Genomic DNA, 20748 nt, shown 5'->3' on the forward strand with positions numbered 1-20748 from the left:
TCCCTCCTTTGGTGGACATCTTAGGCCATCACCAAGGGCCATCTGTTCAAGGACCAGGACTCTCTGACTCTCACCACAAATGCTAGCCTGTTTGGCTGGGGGGGGGGCATCTCCAAGGGCAGATGGCCCAAGGGCAGTGGGACCAGGTGAACAGGACTCTCAGTATAAACTGGCTGGAACTACAAGCGGTCCACCTGGCTCTCCGCACTTTAAACTGGCAGGCAGGCATGTCTTGATATTAACGGACAATATGTCAGCCAAGGCACATACAAACCGCCACGGGGGGACCAGATCATGTTCCCTGATGGACGAAGCCATGCAGTTGGGTCTCTGGGCCGAGAGGAACCTGCTGTCTCTCACCGCGGAGCATATTTTGGGGGTGGCGAATGTCCAGGCAGACTGGCTCAGCCGCGAGGTTGTGGACAGTGCCAAATGGCGCCTGCACCCATCGATCTTCCGGGACATTGTGAACAGATTTGGCATGCCGGTGATCAAACTCTTTGCCACCCCCCAGAACACCCAGTTCCCTCGGTTTTACTCTCAGTTCCCGGCTCAGTGGTCGGAAGGAGTGGATGCCCTGAGATGCAGGTGGCCTCTGGGTCTCCTATTCCTTTTCCCCACTTCCTCTCCTGCCTCACATCATCCAGAAAATCATGGGAGAGAAGGCGGATGTGATCCTGGTTGAACCCCACTGGCCGTGCAGGCATTGGTTTGTGGACCTATGGACTCTTTTGGTGAACAGGCCCTGGAGGATTCCTCGGGACCGAATCTCCCTCAGCCAGGAGTCGCTGAAACACCCCAATCCCCAGTGGTTCCAGTTGACTGCCTGGCGCTTGAGCGAAGCGTCCTGAGGGGGGACAGTTACTCCTCCAGGGTCATCCGGACGATCCAGGCTGCCCGTCGACCATCCACCAAACAAATCTACGATTCCACCTGGAGGTCCTTCTGTTCCTGGTGTGATGGTAAAACCTTGGACCCCATTAGGGCCACCATCCCGCGCGTCCTGGAACTTCTACAGGATGGTTTAGATAAGGGTTTGGCCATTAACAGCATTCGGCGTCAACTGGAGGCCATCCCATCCATTTTGACCTGTGGGGGTTCCCTTCACTGTCCCAACAACTCATGGTACATCATTTCCTTAAGGGGGCTTCCAACCTTAAACCACCAGCGGTGCACATATATGCCTCATAGGATTTACCCAGGATCCTGGATGCACTTACTTCAGCCCCATTTGAACCCCTTCAAGAAACTTCTCTTAGGTTCTTGACTCTGAAGGTATCTTTTCTGGTGGCCATTACCTCCGCTAGGAGGATTTCTGAACTACAAGCGCTCTCAATCAGAGAAGACCTGTGTGTTTTCCATCCGGACCAGGTGGTGCTACGGTCGGATCCCTCCTTCATTCCCAAGGTGTGCTCCTGTTTCAACTGAGCACAGGAACTTGTGTTACCCAACTTCTGCCGCCATCCTGCTCATCCTTTGGAAGACAAGTGGCACACCTTGGACGTGAGGAGGGCTCTAAGGATCTATTTGAAAAGAACTCGGCCCTTTCGATCCTCAGATCACTTTTTGTGTTGTTCCAACCGTCCTCCTTGGGCTGGAAGGTATTGTCCGCCACCATAGGCAGGTGGTTGTGGGCCTGCATACCTACAGCATACCAATCCCACTCTGTTCCAATTCCACGTGGATTGACCGCACATTCTACAAGGAGTGCTGCTGCTTCGGCGGCCTGGGTGGCCCAGGCTTCCTTGGCGGTGATTTGCAGGGCAGTGACATGGGCTACTCCGTCCCCCTTCATCAAAAACTATAAGCTGGACGTTTTTGCATCTGCGGATGCAGCTTTTGGGCGGCAGGTGCTTCAGTCGGTCCACAGGACTGGCAATCGGCAGAACCAGTCATAAGCCCACCCAAGGGACGGCTACTGCTTTGGTACGTCCCAGCCTGGATGGTACCTCCACCACTATGGAGAAAAGGAGTTGGTCCTTACCTGAGACGCCTCTTCTCATAGGGTGGAGGTAGCATCCAGCCCCTCCCAGGATATGACTGGTTTCTTTTATTACCTTCTCCTTGTTGGTTTTTTTTATCTCATTGCGGTTGGTTATCATGCATCTTCATTTGGGACTGACTGTTGTTTTAGAATTCACAATAGTACTTATCTGCATCAGATGATGGACATTTGGCGAACTGCTTCAGACGATTGGCATTTGACGGACTGGACCATGGGAGGCAATGATGCATCGAGTCTCACTTCCTTCATCGGAACTGGGCTTTTGCCTAGTGACAGGGGCGTGGTTTCAATTAACTGTCAGGCTCAATCCTTGCAATGAGTGGATGAAGGTCAACCCAGCCTGGATGCTCCCTCCACCCTATGAGAAGAGGCATCTCAGGTAAGGACCAATGCCCTTTCTCACCTCTTGACATACCCTCTTGTCTTGACTTGTCTAGCGTGGACCCTAACGATCAAAAGAAAACAGCCTGTTATGACATTGATGTGGAAGTAGATGATCCTTTGAAAGCCCAAATGAGCAACTTCTTGGCCTCCACAACTAATCAGCAAGAAATTGCTTCCCTGGATATCAAGGTAGCACATTGTCAACTGTGTGGTAGTAAAAAGACTAACCTTTCTTAGCTTGGGAAATAATGTAGTGTACAAGATGCTATATTTAGGAATATAGCCCCTTTAGGAAGATTTAGTTATTCCAACAGCATTCATAAAATCATACTTGTCATGGAAAACTTTTTCACATGCTGTGTTTCTGTCTATGTTTGAGAATGAAAAAACAAACTGCTTATTAAATTGTCTCGGGAACAGCAGATGAATAAATGTTTTTGTTAGTTGCGAAATCATGTCCGACCCATCGTGACCCCATGGACAATGTTCCTCCAGGCCTTCCTATCCTCTACCATCCTCTGGAGTCCATTTAAGCCCACCCCTACTGCTTCAGTGATTCCATCCAGCCACCTCATTCTCTGTCGTCCCCTTCTTCTTTTGCCCTCAGTTTTTCCCAGCATTAGGCTCTTCTCCAGTGAATCCGTCCTTCTCTTTAGGTGGCCAAAGTATTTGAGTTTCATCTTCAGGATCTGGCCTTCTAAAGTGCAGTCAGAGCTGATCTCCTCTAGAACTGACTGGTTTGATCGCCTTGAAGTCCAAGGGGCTCGCAGGAGTCTTCTCCAGCACCATAGGTCAAAGGCCTCAATTCTTTGGTGCTCGGCCTTTCTTATGGTCCAACCTTCATAGCCATACATTGCAACTATTGATGAATAAATGGAGGATTTTAACTAGAAGTGGGGAGCAAACAAACCCACATTCGCAGTCTTATTGCCGCAACTTAATGACATATTTTCACTATTGCAATATTACTGTTTTTATTTTTATTTCTGCAATTTAAATCCTATTCAGTTACAAAAGGGATTATAAGCACTTTGCAAGTAAACAAAACACAAAGTAATAATTAACTCAGGGAGGGCTCTACTACACCATCAATTCCCAGAGGGTTTCTGGAGAATAATGATGTCAGAAGTCCCTTCCATGTAATAGGCAATTGTTGTTTTGCAGTTTTCTTTTAATTCTATTTTACTTCAACATTGTTTTAAGCAACTTAGAACCTTTTTTGAAATTAGTGGCAGAAAGAAAAAGAAATACAAAAATATTAAAACTAGAATTATAGTGTGTGAGAGAGAGTGTGTGTGTGTGTGTGTGTGTGTGTAGTATTAATTGTAAAGATCCAAACAAGGGAAGTGTATTTAGTGCCTGATTGACACTGCATGCCATGTATCGAGTTTTCCATTTAAATTGATTTTCAAAATTTGAATTTCTGTTATCTTCCTGTTGCTTGAACTTAGAAAAGCACTAGTAAAAGGGTGAATAAATTTGGTGCCTGTCTTGAAACATAATTTTAAAATTATGACAGTATACAGAAAGCAAAGGAAAAATCAAAATTAGAAAAAGAAGTAAAAATAATTTGTATTCTTTCTCTTTAATCTTTCCTACTCATCATGTTGTCTAGAGACACAATAGGAAGTTAGTATTCTCACATCTTCCATTCATATTGCTCATTATTGTATTTGTGTCTCTATTCCTTTTTCCTGCTTGTTTCCTGTTCCAGAATCTTTATCAAATACATTGATTTAAAATAGCAGCTGATGCTATACATTGTTGTAGGGTGTGAAAACTATTGATTGATGGTCATTACTTGTTTGTTCTAGGCAGTATAGATATCCCCCCCAAATCTTGCGAATCCCACATTATTAACACAGTTTTAGAGGATTAGGTTTGTCTTTGCTTCCAGACTTATTCAGTTGTGGCAGTTTTTCTCTTCTTCATAAGACACTTTTTTGTATTTTTGTACAGATTCATGAAACAATTGAATCTATTAATCAGTTGAAGACACAACGAGATTTTATGCTGAGTTTTAGTAATAATCCTCAGGATTTTATTCAGGAGTGGATCAGATCTCAACAAAGAGATTTGAAGGTAAGTACTTGGATGACTATGGAGGATTTATGCAGGGGTAAATAACTCCATACTTGTATTACCCAAAGTAAGCAACATTAAATTATATCAGTCTTGTTAGCATAATTGTGTATGTGGAATTACTTGAATGCTTCCATAATTTGGCTTTTACTGCCCTTTATCTGGCATTCCTATTAATTCAAATTCAAATATTCAATTACTTTAAGACTACCAATCAAAATTATGCAAATTAACCTGTCAATTATCCATACATTTTCAAATTCATGCTACATGGATATAAATCAGTTCCTTTTTTGTTTACATGTTTGTTGATCCCACTCTTATATGAGGCTTGAAGTAATCCTTACTTCCCCTGAGTTTTTTTCATATCTTGAAGAAAGGAAAATATACAAAATAGATCATGTATTCCATTGACTGGGAAAGATGCATTTTAAATGGGAAAGAAGAAATAAAATAGAGATAACATGTTTATGTATTCTTGAAATGCATCTAACTGCCCAGTATTAATACACTACTGGGTTATAATAATATTTATATGATGCAATATAATCTAGGTATATCAACATTCCCCTATCTTTATATTTTTTTCAATCTTCCTGGAGCTCCTGAATTAGATTAAAATCTAGCTAAGTTTATAATATTCATAACTAGCTAAATTTCAGTATGATTAAGTTTCAATGGCATTGTTTTGGAACATAACACTAAACATTCCACAATTCCCTCTTCCATGCTTCCATTTGGCCTTAGATTATCACAGAGGTGGCTGGGAACCCAGAAGAAGAGAGACGGGCTGATTTCTATCAGCAACCATGGATGCAAGAAGCTGTTGGACGACACATCTTTGCAAAGGTAGGAGAGCATAATTGAGTGTAACTTTTTTTTAAGTTAACATTTTTTCCTAATTTCAACACAGAGGCAGAGTGAACATAGAACTGTATTTTTAATGCAGTGCGGTCTTTAAAGTGCAGTCACTCTTTCAGTGCATATTTCAAAGCTGATTAAGGTGCTTTTCTGCTTATATTTGACTTCCCTTTTTTTGCTCTCCCATGGAATTCTTTTGTAGAAGTGTGTAACAACCTCTCCCAGTACTTATTAATGAAACAATTATAATTTCTGTCCAATGTTATATTTAATGGAGGTGGTAGAATTTATCCTGAGATGGCAATTAGAGCACTTAAGAGTTCTTCAAACTACTTCTGTAAGGAAGTAATACGTATCTGGTACTTGTTCTATTTGTGGCTCTCATATAGCTCTATAATGGCTTTCTGTCTTTCAGGTTCAGCAGCGCAGACAAGAACTGGAACAAGTGCTTGGTGTTCGCCTTACTTAGTGCTGCCTTCTTTTGCAGTTCTTCCACACTTCCTGGTACTTTGGAATGGACCAATAGGCAGACAGTCCTTGTCCTTTCCTCTTGGAAGGTGGGGGGAAATTCTGCTGCCATTGCATATGTGTTCAGTACTCTTTATGGACTCATATAAGGCATCCTTCAGCAGAGAAGGGAGCGCTTTCCTCACAAAAACCTGCCCTTTATATGTGCTTTGCCTTTGAGGCACTAGGAATTTTTGTTTTGAGTTGCTTCTACCTCTTAGCAGAGCTTTTGCAGTCTTGCAATGCAGGAACCTGCTCCTCAATTTTAACCAAAGCTTGTGTCCATTCCTGCCAGTTTTGCTGGCATTTAATCTTTGCACTATCTTTTTGTTGGGCTGGGGTACAGTTGTTTCCTGTAGAAAGTTAGTTAACATATACTTGGTGGTGGCCTCTATTCCACTCTATGCAATTGATATTCCACAATATCACAAAGGGGGAGGGGTCGGTGCTCAGATAGTGCTATGCTGTTAATAACAATCATTTCCCATTAATATATACATGTGTGTGTGTGATTTACAACAGTGGAGAATATATATTTTATGGCAAGGTTACAATGCTAGAGGAAATATTCTTGGGGCTACCAGCCAAAGGATATAGGTAATTTCCTCAACCTTCTCTAATTTCCTTCAAGTGCCTTCATTTTCCAGGCTTTTGGGCCCTCAGCACTTAAATCTTCCAAAGATTATATCCCTGCTTCCTGGCCTGCCCCTTTATATAGTTTGGCTAAGTAGAAGCTGATGAGATGTTTATCTATAAGCAAGTATGTTACCAATTTCTATGTTAATTTTTTTTAAAAAAAAAACATTTTAGCAGCAACTGGTGCTACAAATCTTGTTTTTCAGTTCCTTAGGATGTTGGTACATTAAAGCATGTGGTACCCAGACTGGTGTGTTAAATTGAATTTTTTAAATGAAAGATACTATAAAATAGAAAGAGATGAGTTTACACTGCATATCCCTTGAGCAGCACTGTTCCCTATTGAACCAGAGTTCCCCAACCTTTCCAGCATTGTGGACCAGCAGTGGGAAGGGGATGGTCCCAGGCGAGTATCTAGCAAGCACAAATATGTACTCCATTTGCACTTTCACAAATAGAGCACGTTTCCCTGCTGCTTGTGCAGTGGGGATGTGCACATGCGTGTTTGCCCATCACTTCCATGGCATAGTTTCAAATGGTTGTTGGGATCCTTTGATGTAGACTGCAAAATTATTTTTCATATGCAGAATGCTTAAAAGTAAACAATTGCAACTATATTGAATACATGAAATCATCTAGTTTTATGTCTGATCACAACACATATACAGCTGGTTCTGAATGTAATGAGAAGACTACTTTGAAGTTGTTAAAAAGATCAGTAGTTCCAAAGTATTGTTCAGCAACACATTAGGAACTCATCCACATTTACAATGGCATATACATGAAACTTTTATTAATACTTTTGACCATAGTTCAAAGATGCCTTAAGAAGCCTCTTCCCTGAAAGCTTAGATTTTGCTATGAGTCCACTAAATTCAGTTCTTAGGCTCCCAACAATTGCATGTCCTGATTTACCGCACACAGGTTTGTAGTTTTTAACAAAAACAGCCCAATAAATTGTTGCTACTTAGTTTATTGGAGGGGAAGGGGAACAGGATGGGGAAGCAGGTTCTCTATCTCAAAATTACAAAGTTTAATTTTGAACTACTTTCAAAATTTCACAGTAATTAATTATTTAATTAAATTTTCCTTATGGTACAATTTTCACTTCATAAAGCAAAAGAACCTATTTAGTTAACTGTTTCTATTCATGCATGCAATTCTACTTCTTGCTTTTTAGACATCAAAATAAGCTAGTCAAGGGAGCTTTACTAAAATGTGAATGAGTTATTTTAATATCCACAATTTTAATATTTTTCAAGACATTCTCCCTAAGTAATTTTTCTCCCCTCTACCTTAAACTTGATTATGACAATTTCAATATATTTACCATTTGATAGGCACAAAGATATTAGGTATACACAAAATTTTTCAACCCAAGAACAGACTCTTCTTGTTTTCTGCACCAGTCTGGTTTGGAAGAGTTACTTCCAGAATTTCCTGGAGTAATATGAAGTAGCAGACTGATACAGAATATTCAGTTCTGGATCAAGTTGCACACAAATCTAATATGTACCTTTCCTAAGTACAAATTAGAGTAGAAGTACAAAACCTGAAAACACTGTTTCAAAGACATATTATTACAGACTTAACCAGACTTTTAGGAGGACCTAATCTCCTAAAATGTTTCCAGTGAGAAAACATGCAATTCATTTGGTTTTATAAACTAATGTCATTGCTGAAAAGCTGAACAAATTCTTAAAAAAACCCTTTCCCCTTTTCCATTTACAATCATTTATATTGTTTTATTACATGAAAAACAAGTAAATGACATTAGGAAATAATTTGATGAAATAGCAGCAACTTTTTATTACTTCCAGAGCTTCTTGATAGACATGTTCTTCTCACTGTCTTTTTGCATAACCTGCCAAGGGAGAAGCAGCATTAGATACAAAGCACAAAGTAACACATAAATTGCAGCTTTTTAAAAGCTTTCTTCTACCATTTGGCTGGCTGTTTAAATCCATATATTTTATTATCTCTTCCTGACCAAAAAAACTCTCAACTAGTTAATTCTATGAGAAAAATTGCACCTTCAAGTTACCTTCATTATTCTATTTTAATGAAAATGCAGGAGTTTTTGATGTAAGTCTGCTATCACTCATCTATCCAATTAAATGTCGAGCTTCAAGTAATTCAACTTTTGAGAAGTCCACTATTACATGCTACGGCTTCTCTGGAAAAAGGCAGTTCTAGTTTAATCACTCCTCACCATAAGTAGTACTCCATTACAATTTTAATTGTCACCCTAATTATTTATTCAGCAACCATTCAAAGTTATGATGGCATTGAACAAATGGTAGTTACGACTTGCTAGCACCCCTATGATCATGTGACTAATCTGGGTATTTGGCAATTAATTCGCACTTAAGATTGATCACATGATCACCATTTGCAACATTCCATGCTGCTTCCACAGAAATTTATGGAGAAGCCAGCAGAGAAGATCAAAAGTTGTTGTGGTAAGTCTCTCGTACCCGTGCACACTCCGCAATCCTTCTATGCTTATACTGCCCATTTGCACAATCAGCGACCTGTGCCTCACATCCGCTCCTGATGTTGCTTGTGCACATCATCCTTGATCTACACTTCTTGTACACAATGAAGGCAAATATACACCCTTGCACTCTCCCTGACCCATCCCATGCCTCTTGTGCACTTTCCCTGACCCACCCAACAACTCACCCTCATTAACTTTCCCTGTGTGTGCCTCTTGCACTTTCTCTTCCACTCTCTTATGTGCCTGCCAGTCTAGGACATACAGCTTCCTGCTGGTTTCTCATGGTTGCCTCACCTAATGACTACAGGATTCAGTTAAAAATGGCAACCAGGACTGCAGAGATTGCCATCATTAAGTGATGCAACCATGTTTTATGACCTTATCACTTGTCAGAAATTCCAATCCTAATTGTCATCATAGGTCCAGGGATATTATCACACACTTAGCATGCCAAGTGGATATTCTGACTCAAAATTAAAAGCATTACAATTCAATATATAAGAATAGCTCATTAGGGAAGACAGCTGTATATATTGGGTATTTCCTTTGTCTCTTATATCAATCACCAAAAGTACCTTTGCTACAGCCATTTCAAAGTCTTCTTGAGTCACATGTACTCTCCTCTCTCTCAATGCATACATTCCAGCCTCTGTACATACACCCTGCAACACAAATTAGTACAATATAATATGTCCTGTTCCGTTCAAATATCAGTGAACACAGAGCTCAGCCAGACCATCTTTTTTCTCATCTAAAAATAATACAATTATTCCTAATGCTAACAGTGCAGTTTTTAATCATATGTATGCATAAAATGCTAATTTTAATTCAAGCACTAATTCTTGGAAATATTTTTTTTGAAGCATTTAGCAATTATATGCTTTAACACCAACATTCATTTTTACCAGTCGTAAAAACAAATGACAGTAAAAATATATAGCATAATATAGGTAAATAATATCTGGTCATAAGTAGCTAAGTTTAAATAAATAAATGTACATACAAATGGATAACGAATAAGGAGATTATGAATGAAAGATAGAAATGTATAGTAGGGAAAACACTAACTGCAAAGAAACCAATTTGGAACTGCTGTATGATATACGATGGAACTTATTGTTCCTATGTTGTTTTTAAGTTGTGTGTTTGTTTTTGTTGATGTGTTTATGTGTTTAAAATAAAAAAAATATCAAAAAAAAAAAAAAAAGAACCATGCAAATAATGGTCTCTTCGGTGTTGAAAAACAGTTTTACACAGCAGAATGCCGAGGTGACATTTTAATATCAAAAAAATATTTGCCAATATCCCTCCTATTCACAAGTTAAAAAACTACATCCCCACATATTTCTAATAATACATGACTCTATTTTAGAAATACCATTCATTTTAAAAGCTACAGCAACTGATCTGGCATCCCTTTAAATCACCCCATTACCTTGACCTCAGCCCCGGAAGCCCCCGGCATTAGTTCTGCAATCTTCCGCAGATTGATTCCTCTTGTCAGATTCATCTTACGAGAATGAATCTTCAGGATGTCTAGACGAGCCTATTGGAATCAAAAAAGAGAGCCAAAACAGTATAGAAAGCACAATACAGAACAGCTGAAGGACATTCTCTCTTTATTGGAGAAAGTCTATTACAAGAAGCAAAGTGAAAAGCTACCCCATTCTTACCTCTTCATTTGGAGGTGGGAATTCAATTTTTCTATCAATGCGGCCAGGACGAAGCAGGGCTGAATCCAAGATGTCTATGCGATTGGTTGCCATAATTACCTGCAAAGAGATACATTACTGAACTGAACATTCATCATATCCCACTCCCAAGCCTAAAAAGTCTCTTTTGAGCTATCTATTACAAGTCTGCCTTATATAACTAACCTCTATCCAAATTCTTTTTATACATCCACTCCCCTTTATTGGCATAACTTTATACTCATATATGCAATTATCTAGGATATGTATTTCATTTTGGCTTCTCATGATTTGTAAAATCTTCCAAAATTCTGAACTGTATGTCTGAAGTCCCAATGGCTTTGTCGTGTAACCAAGATTTTAAAAATTCTACCTTAGCAGAATCGGTGAACACAAGCTTATGACATCACACCTCTTTCAAACATACCTTGATGTTCTTAGTAGCTTCAAAACCATCAAGCTGGTTGAGCAATTCCAACATTGTACGCTGAACTTCACTGTCCCCACCAGATCCACCTTCCAAGCGAGAAGAACCTATGGAGTCTATCTCATCCATGAAGATGATGGAAGGAGCATGTTCCCGTGCCATGACAAACAGCTCACGTACCATTCGTGCACCTGTCATAAATCAAGCATATTAACTCCTTTAGTCCCCTGAAATAATCACAGTAAGCCTTCTACAAACATGGATTCTTTTAAATATTTAGCTGCAGTTCTAATTTTAATTCCATTTTCTATTCCTGAATTCCTTTCCAAGGCATCTTTTTAACTTCAGGTTGCACATGATTACTGTATTGGTGAATTACATCACCTGGAAAATACTGCAATGCAGGGGTATCCTTAACACCATCTAGAAGCTCCAACTGGTCTAGAATTCACTAGCACAGATAGTAATGGGAATGCCTTAATATATCCTTGTGACAACTCTGCTCCACTACTTGCATTGTTACCAGTCTTCTAGGTGCAATTCAAGTGCCAATTATAAGTAGTTCTTGACTTAAGTCATTCAAAGTTTCAGTGGTGCTGAAAAAAATGACTCGTGACCAGTATGTGCTCTTACAACCATTTCAACATCTCCTATGCTCATGTGATTAAAATTTGGACGCTTGGCAAATATCATTTATTTATAGTCGCATCATTCTATGGTCATGTGATTACCATTTGTGAGCTTCTAGGGAGCTTTCAACAAAGTCAATGAAGTAAACTGGATTCACTTAACAACTACAGCAAAAAAGTAATAAAATTGTGTGTAAATTCGCTTAACTACATTGTTTAATGATGGAAGTTGGCCAATGCATAAATTAAATTTCCAAACTGCATAATCCTTCCCCAAAAGTTACCTTCTCCAATGAATTTCTGCACAAGCTCAGAGCCAGAGACACGGATGAAAGTACAGTCAGTGTGATGAGCCACAGCCCGGGCCAGCAAAGTTTTTCCAGTGCCAGGGGGTCCATACAATAGCACACCCTGTATGAGAGAACTTAAGATTAGTGGGGGATATACAAGAATTCTAAATTCAAAAAATGTAGTAGAGATTTTATGCAGCATGCTGGTACCCCCCCCTGTAGACATTCAATTAAACAAGACATACATACGCGCATTTAGGCATGGAAAGATGGCTATGAGTTTAACACATTGTTTTGGAGAAGTAGTGATGTGCTTCAATAAGAATCAGCTTCAGTACCATTTAGCAATTAGCAATTCCCTTTCCAAAGTGCCTATAATCAATTGCAATATTTATCAAATTTATACAATATCCATTTCAGGGGAGGGGGGTTTACAAATGAAAACCACAAAGAAACATACAAAAGTGACATAGATAAAAAGAAAAGTTAACAAGTTAAAAAGATAGACTGTCCTCAAACCACCAACCACTCCTAGGATTGTATGTTGCTCTCCGATCCCCATGCCAGTTGTCAAGAGTCAGGTCTTATTCTTCCAGAAGGCTACTAGAGTGCAGGCCCATCTTACCTCTGTCCATAAGACAGCAGAGAAGGCAGTCTTCCTAGGCTGCCAATCAAAAGGCCCTCTTAATCATAGCTGCTAACTATTTGAGTATGAGTCATGGATTCAGGACACCAGATTACACACTGGGTCTGTCTGGGACAGGACAACCCTATCCAAGACGAAAGATGGCTGTGAGCCTCCAACTCACAGCCAGTTTATCGTGTTCCCTACCACAGTAGGCAGCACAAAAGGGCATCCGTGACATCACCTAATCCACCCAGGACAGAATTATACCCTAGGTGAATTAAGCGTGATACCTCACCTGAATCTGCAAATTGATACCTCATGATGAAGGATAATCTGATCTAGCAGCTCCATGTTAAATAGAGTTAAAAATGTTAAAAAGGAGTAGAGAGGGCACCAAGTCTTGCAGTACTCTGCTAAGCAGGAACAACAGGCTGGACCTGTCAACACTGACTGGAATTAGCCTTCGAGGGAGAATGGGAAGCAGTATAAAATTGTGCCCCTCCCCCCCAAAAAAAATCTTGAAAGCTGATCTAAATGAAAACCATGGGTGATGATATATCAAAGACAATTGAGAAGTGAAGAGTTCATATGAATTCACTACCTCCATCCCATTCCTGCTAGAGATCATCCAAAAGTATGACCAATGCTCTTTCTGTCCCTTTTCTGAACTTGAAACATGACTAAAAGGGGTGCAAACAATCTGTATCATCCAGGATCCTCTAAAGCTTTCTTAAAAAGGAAAGTTAGGAGACAAAAATATCCAGAAAGAAGGGATCAAGTGATGGCTTTTTGAGAAGGTATACCAGCATGATTTTAAGTACCACCAGCTATATCCCCTCCCTCAAGGATGAATTAAACATCACTAGGACCCACCCACGTCTTCTCCCAGGTGGACTTAACAACCAGGAGGGACATGGATCTCATTCACAGGGGACCAACACTTACAGTTCTGAGAACCCTGTCCACTTCCTTGGGTCCAAGAGGATCAATGTGTTCCCAGATAACTGGGTAAATTCATTCCTCAGGCATCTCCAAAGCACATGCACCATGCTTTGTCTGCAACTGAGAATAAATCCAGATAGATTTTATCTATCGGATGCACTGAAAATTCTTAAGTATAGCCTGAAGGCAAACTTTAAAGCTCCCGTACGCAGGATCCAGAAAACCCTAAACAAGGTAATCAGGAAGCACTCTATGGACATAGTAAGAGTGGAGAAATACTGACATTTGCCCACTCTTAACCCTACAGTGTAGGCCTCAATAGTAGCTTGGATTCATTCTTCATCTTCCTACAGTGGTATTGTAGATGTCTCTTGACCCTTTTCAGCTGTCTGAATTCCTCCATAAAACACAGAGAATACCAGGAACAAAAGGTTGAGAGGTCTTTTCTAAATGTCTAAATCTTATAAGCATATCTTAACCTATAAATCAAGAGAAAAATACCCAAAGAAACTACTTTCAAATAAGCTTGCCTCAACACCCACTGAATTATGAATTACCAGTGTCTACCTATTGCTTTTCAGAGAACATTGCACGTGGAGGTCCTCAACCCGCCTAGCCCATTACATGCAAGAACCACATGCAAGTTCTCAAATATCTCAAGCACATTATTTACCAGATCTCAGTACTGAGATTTTTGGACTGTATATACCAAGGGTTGAAATTGAAACAAAACATATGCTATAGCTCTTCTTAACCTCTGATATTCCCATCTTATTGAAGTCTTTTTCAAAAGCAGTCTAATGTCCTTTCAATTTTTCAAGGTTTGTGTGCCCCTTTGAAACACTTTTCACTTGCCTTCGGTTGAGCAATGCCCAAAGCTTCAAAAAGCTCTGGATGTTTAACTGGAAGCTCAATCACTTCCTTAATCTCTTTGATTTGCTTGTCAAGGCCACCAATCATCTCATAGGTGGAATCTGGAACTTTCTCCACCATCATCAATGAAACTAGAGGATCCACTTTGTTTGGTAGTATCTTATGCAGTGTGTAGCTATCATTCCTCAGAGCAACACGGCAATTTGGTGTCACCTGGACAGTAAAGAGGAAAATAAGTTGTAAGTAATGGAAGCAGGTCGTTTCTGATGAACCACTGGGGGTGAATCACACATCCGGATCTAGGAAAGACTGTATGGCCTTCCTTATCCCCCGAAAGCCGGAAACAGTTTCCTTACATCATTGATGTCTATGTTTTTGTCCACATCAACCACAAACTTGCCTTCTGGATGAACCTGAAATACAAAATGGCCAATTAACTCTACTGGAAAAATATTTTTTGTATTTAATAGCCAACAAGCTAAGGTCAATAAGCAATGCTGTTATTATATAGCTGTACAGTAACAGCTGGCTCATAGCTTCTTTTGCAAAAGCAAATGAAACAGCTAGAAAAAAAACCTACATTATTTAAGGATAGTTTATTTTGCAAGGCATGTCAAAACTGGATTCATTCAACATTCACTATTAAACCATATTATGTATATCTGCTGACGAGTTAATAATGAAATAAGGGCAGGATTTAATAAAACAATATATTTGCTGCTCTTGTCCTGAAATATTGTGGCAAACTACATTAAGAGGCTTAATTTTTAACTAGATAATTTTTTATTTAAACATCACAGCTGCTAGTCAATTTTATTCCAACATCACAAATACAGCATTGCTATCAACATTCCTACCAATTTGTCTCAAAGATCTAAGAATTACAAGGATGCATACAGTGTTTATTACATTAATGCTCTTTATTCAGGCAATCCTAAACTTAGGGCCACAACTGAGACCAGAATTTCTGGTGTTAAGCAAGGTAGTTAAGTGAGTTACACCCAATTTTACAACTTTTTTTTTAACCCTGTTAAGCAAATCTGGCTTCTCCCACTAACTTTGCTTGTTGAAAGCTGCTGGGAAGATTGCAAATGAGGTTAACATGAGCCTGAGATGTTGCAAAATCATAAATACATATAGCTGCCAAACTCTTAGTTCAATCACATGACCATGGGTACTGTATTTCTCGGAGTATAAGACACCTTTTTTCCTCAAAAAAGAGGCTGAAAATCTGGGTGCGTCTTATACACTGAATACAGCATTTTTGCCCCCCAAAGTCCCACCCCCTCCACCAACCCTTATGGAAGCTTTCAGAGAGCTCCTGGGGGCTGGGGAGGGCAGAAATGAGCAAAAAAGGGATTTTTTTGCCCTCCCTCAGCCCCCAGCAGCACTCTATAAGCCTCTACAAGGCTATGCATGCAATTTTTTTGGACAAAAATGGGCCAGTTTTCGTGAAAATAAGCCCATTTTTTGCTCATTTTTGTGTCCCCTGCCAGCACTCTGCAAGCCCCCCGAGGCTATTCATGCCTTTTTTGGGGGGGGAAACAGGCCCGTTTTCGCGAGGTTTGCAAAGTGCAAAAACTTTTTTTCCCCTTTTGGAAAGCTCTTTAACTGATTGATGAGAATTACATTGATCAAGTGCTGTGCCAGCAGAAACAAAGTCTTAGGTGCTGCAGATTGTCAGCTATTTCCTTCTCTAGCACTTGGATAAATATACCTGGAAACATCTACCTACCTACCTACTCTCTCTCTCCCCCTATCTACTTACTGTATTTCTCTCTCTCTCTCCCACTCTATCTACCTACTACTTACCTACCTACCGTCCCTCTCTCTCAATCCCTATCTACTGTATTTCTCTCTCTATCCCTCTACCTATCAACTTACCTACTCTCTCTCCCTACCTATCTACTGTATTTCTCTCTATTTCTCCCTCTCTATCCCTCTACTTACTTACACACTCTCTCCCCCTCCCTCCCTACTGTATTTCTCTCTCTATTTCTTTCTCTCTATCTCTTTATCTACCTACTTAACTAACTACTCTCTCTCTCCCTACCTACCTATTGTATTTCTCTCTTTCTCTCCCTCTCTATCCCTCTACCTACCTACCTACCTACTTTTTTTTTAAAAAAATGCCTCTTCAAAACCTTGGTGCATCTTATACTCCAGTGTGTCTTATACTCCAAAAAATACAATATATCATGACAGTCATAAGTGCAAGGCCCAGTCATAAGTATTTTCAGTGCTGCTGTAACTTCAATGGTTGCTAAATAATTCATTACAAATCAAGGATTACCTATGGTATACATGCAACTCTTCTCTTTTCCCCTCCCCCCACAACAATTTTATCTTAACAATCTTGACTGAGTGAAGATTTGAGCAGAAGGGTTTAATTCTATATATCTGCTGTAAAGATTAAAAAAATATTAAACACTATTATTTTCAATTAATATTTCACTCTATTCCCAATTGAGGGAACAAATATCTAAAATAGTGATAGATGTGTGCAAGGAAGACCATACCTTGACTAGCACCTTTTTTTTGTCCATAGCCCTCACCACTTCACCCACATAAGAACCCTGCTCCTGCAGAAGCTGCAATTCCTCACGAAGCAGGCGTACTAGAATATGTAAAGTATTTAAACAATAAATAATGCATCAACATAGGGTGATTGGATGGATGGCAGAAAAGTAAAACTTAAAGTACACAATGTAAAGACAGCTGGCTTGGTTTTCAAACTGGCATTCGGATTCTTGGAACACTCCTAGTAAATAATTTTCTACTCTTCAACTAAGATATTCTCTTCACCTATCCTTGCTTAAAACATCACATTTCTATAAGCTTATAAAATAAATTTTAATACATAAACTTCATATGTATAAACATTTGAGGACTGCAAAGATATCTTTAATTAAAAGTTATTTAACAAGTAAACCATGTGCTTCATAAAGCTGTTCTGTTGATATTTAATATTAAAAGTATAATTATGTATGAATCTATATGTAGACCAATTCCATTGTGTTCTACAGTATAAATTTGATTTTAGCTATTTAGGAGGTATAATATAAAAACCTATTTATAATTATCTAGATTGTCTTATATCACTTTTGTTTAAAATACCATATTCAACTCCCAAAATAGTTACACAGTTTTGGTTATTCTGCTCTTCATTCCTTGGTCATAGAAGCAATGAAACAAAGCACTATTTCTAACTTACCTTTGGCATTAAGTTCATTCCTCTGAGCCTGCAGTCGCCTTAGATTCTGACTCTTATCATTGACTATCAACTTCAAGGAAAAGAAAAAGGCAATACATCATAAAAAACTCAGGCAGAAATCAATTAACATTGTTTAGAGGCACAATAATAAAAAAACATATATTCCCTGCTATAAGTATTACATAATCTGGAGTAAACAGCTTTGCAAAGCATTTGTACCACTTCAAACTATCAATTAAGAAAATCAAAGGCAGCTGCACTATTTCTAGTCTAGCCCAGTATAAACTGGATCAAATACTAATAACCAAGTGTTTTAGCTCTCATACTAGTAAGGAGCGTTCAAGACCATATGCACAGTGCCTTAAAGATTCATATCAAATATAGTAAACGTATGTCAAAACCCCATTTTTCCTGCATACGTACCTTCTTTATTCACAATTAGGAGCCCCAGACCAGGATTTACATATTACTGTTTTCTTTTTGAAGCATTCATGCAAATGTTACATTATGCTACACTAGGGGTGTCAAACTTAAGGTCCACAGGCTGGATCTGGCTGCAGTGCCCCTAGAAGTGAAAACAGGGCAAAAGTGCTGCAAGAGGCCATCCAGGCTGAAAACGGAGTGCCCATTTTGGTCTTGCAGGTTTGCTGCAGAAGGTGTCTGTCCCATCTCCCCCACCCTGGCCGGCCCACGGAGAACTACAATACTGATCCATCCATTGAAGAAATCCAGTTTGACACCCCTGTGCTACACATTATCAGCCATAATGAAGAGAGAGTTCAAAGTTATCCAGAAATCACATTTCAAATCAATTACAATCCAAATGTTTCAAAGCTTAATTTACTCATCAGAAGAAAAATTCTATTTTTAAAGCAAATAACATCACTTTTAATCTTTCAGGGACTCAGTAACTCTTTACCTGCAACTCCTCAATCTTGGACAGATAATACTGGCGCAGGCCTGTACCACCCTTGCCCTCATCCAGGTCCATCTGTCAAGGAAAAGCAGGGTAAATCATAAAACAACCTCCCTTTGAGCCGAGGTGGCGCAGTGGTTAAATGCAGCACTGCAGGCTACTGCCAGATCAGCAGTTCAGCGGTTCAAATCTCACCGGCTCAGGGTTGACTCAGCCTTCCATCCTTCCGAGGTGGGTAAAATGAGGACCCAGATTGTTGGGGGCAATATGCTGACTCTCTGAAAGCCCTATGAAGCGGTATATAAGTCTACTGCTATTGCTATTGCTTTTACGTATATCTTTCAGTCAGAGAACAATTCCTGACACCTTGTAACTGCCATTCATACTTCCTTTAGTCCCTAAGCTAACCCTTTTCTTTCTTTAAAACAGTGTTTCTCAATGAGAAACACTGCTTTAAAACATAAAGTCTAAAACAGACTTTACATCTGTTTCATATCTCCACTTCCACAGAAAAGTTATTACTCTTAAGTAATAAGTTGAATTAGCAACAACATGAATGTTCAAGGCACTTTTGTATTTTACCTCACAACATGTACATTCTCCCCACCTATCAATTCAGTTATCTGTGTCATTACAAGCATTTACATTGCAGGTGTTAGCACAAAAATGCATCATGGAAATACAGAACAAGGTAGATCAGGAGTGAAGATGCATTCTTTTTTATGATTCCCAAGGGTCCCCGCATCCTCTGAGGCTAAAAACGTTATTTTTACGGGGGAGGGAAGAGAGAGGAGATTTATGGCAAAAAGCAAAGCTCAAGACATCTCCGAAAATTCCTTTTCCAGAGACTTATTCCCACTCCCCCACTTCAGGGGCTGAGAATATCCTCAACTCCTGATGTGGCTTTCGAGGTAGACCGGGTGGACACACGCGAATGAAGATACATAGGAGGTACACCCCCATCTCCCCCCTCCCTCCCCCCACGCTGGAGTAACTGCCCTCCTTGTAACGTCACCAGCAACTAACGCCCTTCTAAGACCGGAACGCCGTCCTCAGTCAGGCCGCACCTCTTCCTATTGCTCTGACCGGATACAATGAGAGCCCATTTCTTTCCGAAATCGCATCTCTTCCACCTGTGTCCCACTAGCAGAACAAAAAATAGCCGATGCCAACTATACCCTTTCCCTACCATTTTTCTTCTTAAATGAAGCGGCAGCAGCTGCTGATGTGACTCAACAGTCCTCAGGAGTCGCTTACCTGCTCCGGCCCCTCTACCGCCATTTTCTCTCGCCTATATTAACAGTGGCCAGAAACGCGCGTGCGCTGAAGGAAGACAGAAATCAGCACGAGGCGCCTCCTTTTCCTCGTTCTTGCCCTTAACAAACATGGAGGCTGGTGCTTCACCCGTGGAGAAGTTGTCCCGGAAACAGAGCCTCTTGGCCGTTGAAATAGTTTTAATTTCGTTGAAAGTGAACTTATAGGGTTGAGTTTGGCATTTAAGTACGATTTGTGAATGTGGGAAATATATGAGTCAAACATCGATACCAGAAAGAACTGTCTTTATAAGCTATAAAGAGGCGTGCAATAAGGGCACCAACGTGCCTACCGTCCCTGTCCTAATGTTCCCTTTTATTCGTATCCATTTCATGCTTTCAAAATCAGGTTTATACTTATATATGTTATCTAATATATGCTGGACGAAATAAATATAATTAATTATTTCGATTCAAGGCGTAATTAAATTTAGAAATAGACTACTTCAAAACTTTGACTTTCTTAATTTCAGTCAGTAAGGCTTGAACCGAATTAAATGCTAGCACATTTAGCGTGTTGAATACGTAGCTGCCACCTACGGTAATTTCGCAATACAGGTTACGTATCCATCACAGATGATGGCTGAGGGTAATCGTAAATGTAGTTCGAAAAGTCATCAGATTACATTCTACTATCGCTACATTTTAGATTTCAAGATTTCCTGAATCTCGGTGTTAATGTGATTGGGAAAATATTATATATATTTCGTATTTTCTCCCGGCTGCTTTGGAGCGTGGGAGAAAAAGGGCAACTGACACACAAAATGGCTGAAAAAAGCTTCAAGGCGGATGCCTGGCACGCAAGGAAGGCGGGGGTGAAAGGGAAGAGGAACAGGAAGAACTACGGGGG

At 39.8% G+C, this 20748-nt stretch overlaps 2 protein-coding genes across 5 annotated transcripts in view; one reads left to right on the plus strand and one right to left on the minus strand.

The window, feature by feature from the left end:
• The window catches only part of SMARCD2 (SWI/SNF related BAF chromatin remodeling complex subunit D2), a 54646-nt gene extending 47924 nt beyond the window's left edge, over positions 1-6722 (plus strand). Inside the window, exons 10-14 of one of the 2 annotated variants that reach the window (XM_087713517.1) lie at positions 2443-2578; positions 4349-4471; positions 5219-5320; positions 5748-5847; positions 6055-6722. In XM_087713517.1, coding sequence (XP_087569643.1) covers positions 2443-2578; positions 4349-4471; positions 5219-5320; positions 5748-5801 — 415 coding nt within the window. In that variant the 3' untranslated portion in view covers positions 5802-5847; positions 6055-6722. Of the gene's footprint in view, positions 1-2442; positions 2579-4348; positions 4472-5218; positions 5321-5747 lie in introns of both variants that reach the window. The other variant, XM_014069074.2, reaches the window with a different exon arrangement.
• Positions 6723-7434: 712 nt separating this feature from the next.
• Positions 7435-19910, minus strand: PSMC5 (proteasome 26S subunit, ATPase 5). 3 transcript variants are annotated; one of them, XM_014069076.2, is made up of 12 exons: positions 19843-19910; positions 18589-18660; positions 17670-17739; positions 16975-17072; positions 14812-14868; positions 14438-14668; positions 12007-12133; positions 11094-11284; positions 10649-10747; positions 10411-10521; positions 9551-9637; positions 7435-8339 (listed from the first exon to the last, which is right to left on the minus strand). In XM_014069076.2, exons 1-12 carry the CDS (start codon positions 19864-19866, stop codon positions 8286-8288), a joined length of 1221 nt encoding a protein of 406 aa, XP_013924551.1. In that variant the 5' UTR covers positions 19867-19910; the 3' UTR covers positions 7435-8285. The 3 variants fall into 3 exon arrangements, with proteins under 3 accessions (XP_013924551.1, XP_013924552.1, XP_087569644.1); XM_014069077.2 differs by lacking the exon at positions 19843-19910 and adding an exon at positions 19775-19793; XM_087713518.1 differs by lacking the exon at positions 10411-10521.
• Positions 19911-20748: the final 838 nt, after the last annotated feature.

Source organism: Thamnophis sirtalis, unplaced genomic scaffold (assembly GCF_051295495.1).
Source record: "Thamnophis sirtalis isolate CommonGarterSnake01/CBP01778 unplaced genomic scaffold, rThaSir2_p1.2 scaffold_4, whole genome shotgun sequence".
In the NCBI taxonomy this organism is placed as follows: domain Eukaryota; kingdom Metazoa; phylum Chordata; class Lepidosauria; order Squamata; family Natricidae; genus Thamnophis; species Thamnophis sirtalis.

Bases quoted from the DNA above. Each gene is read 5' to 3' on its own strand.
- PSMC5 (XM_014069076.2), bottom strand. From the start codon at position 19,866: ATGGCGGTAGAGGGGCCGGAGCAG. The intron at 18,661-19,842 runs GTAAGCGACTCC...TTTCCTTGACAG, and splicing joins CGGTAGAGGGGCCGGAGCAG to ATGGACCTGGATGAGGGCAA. The intron at 10,522-10,648 runs GTAAGAATGGGG...TGATTCCAATAG, and splicing joins TCCCACCTCCAAATGAAGAG to GCTCGTCTAGACATCCTGAA.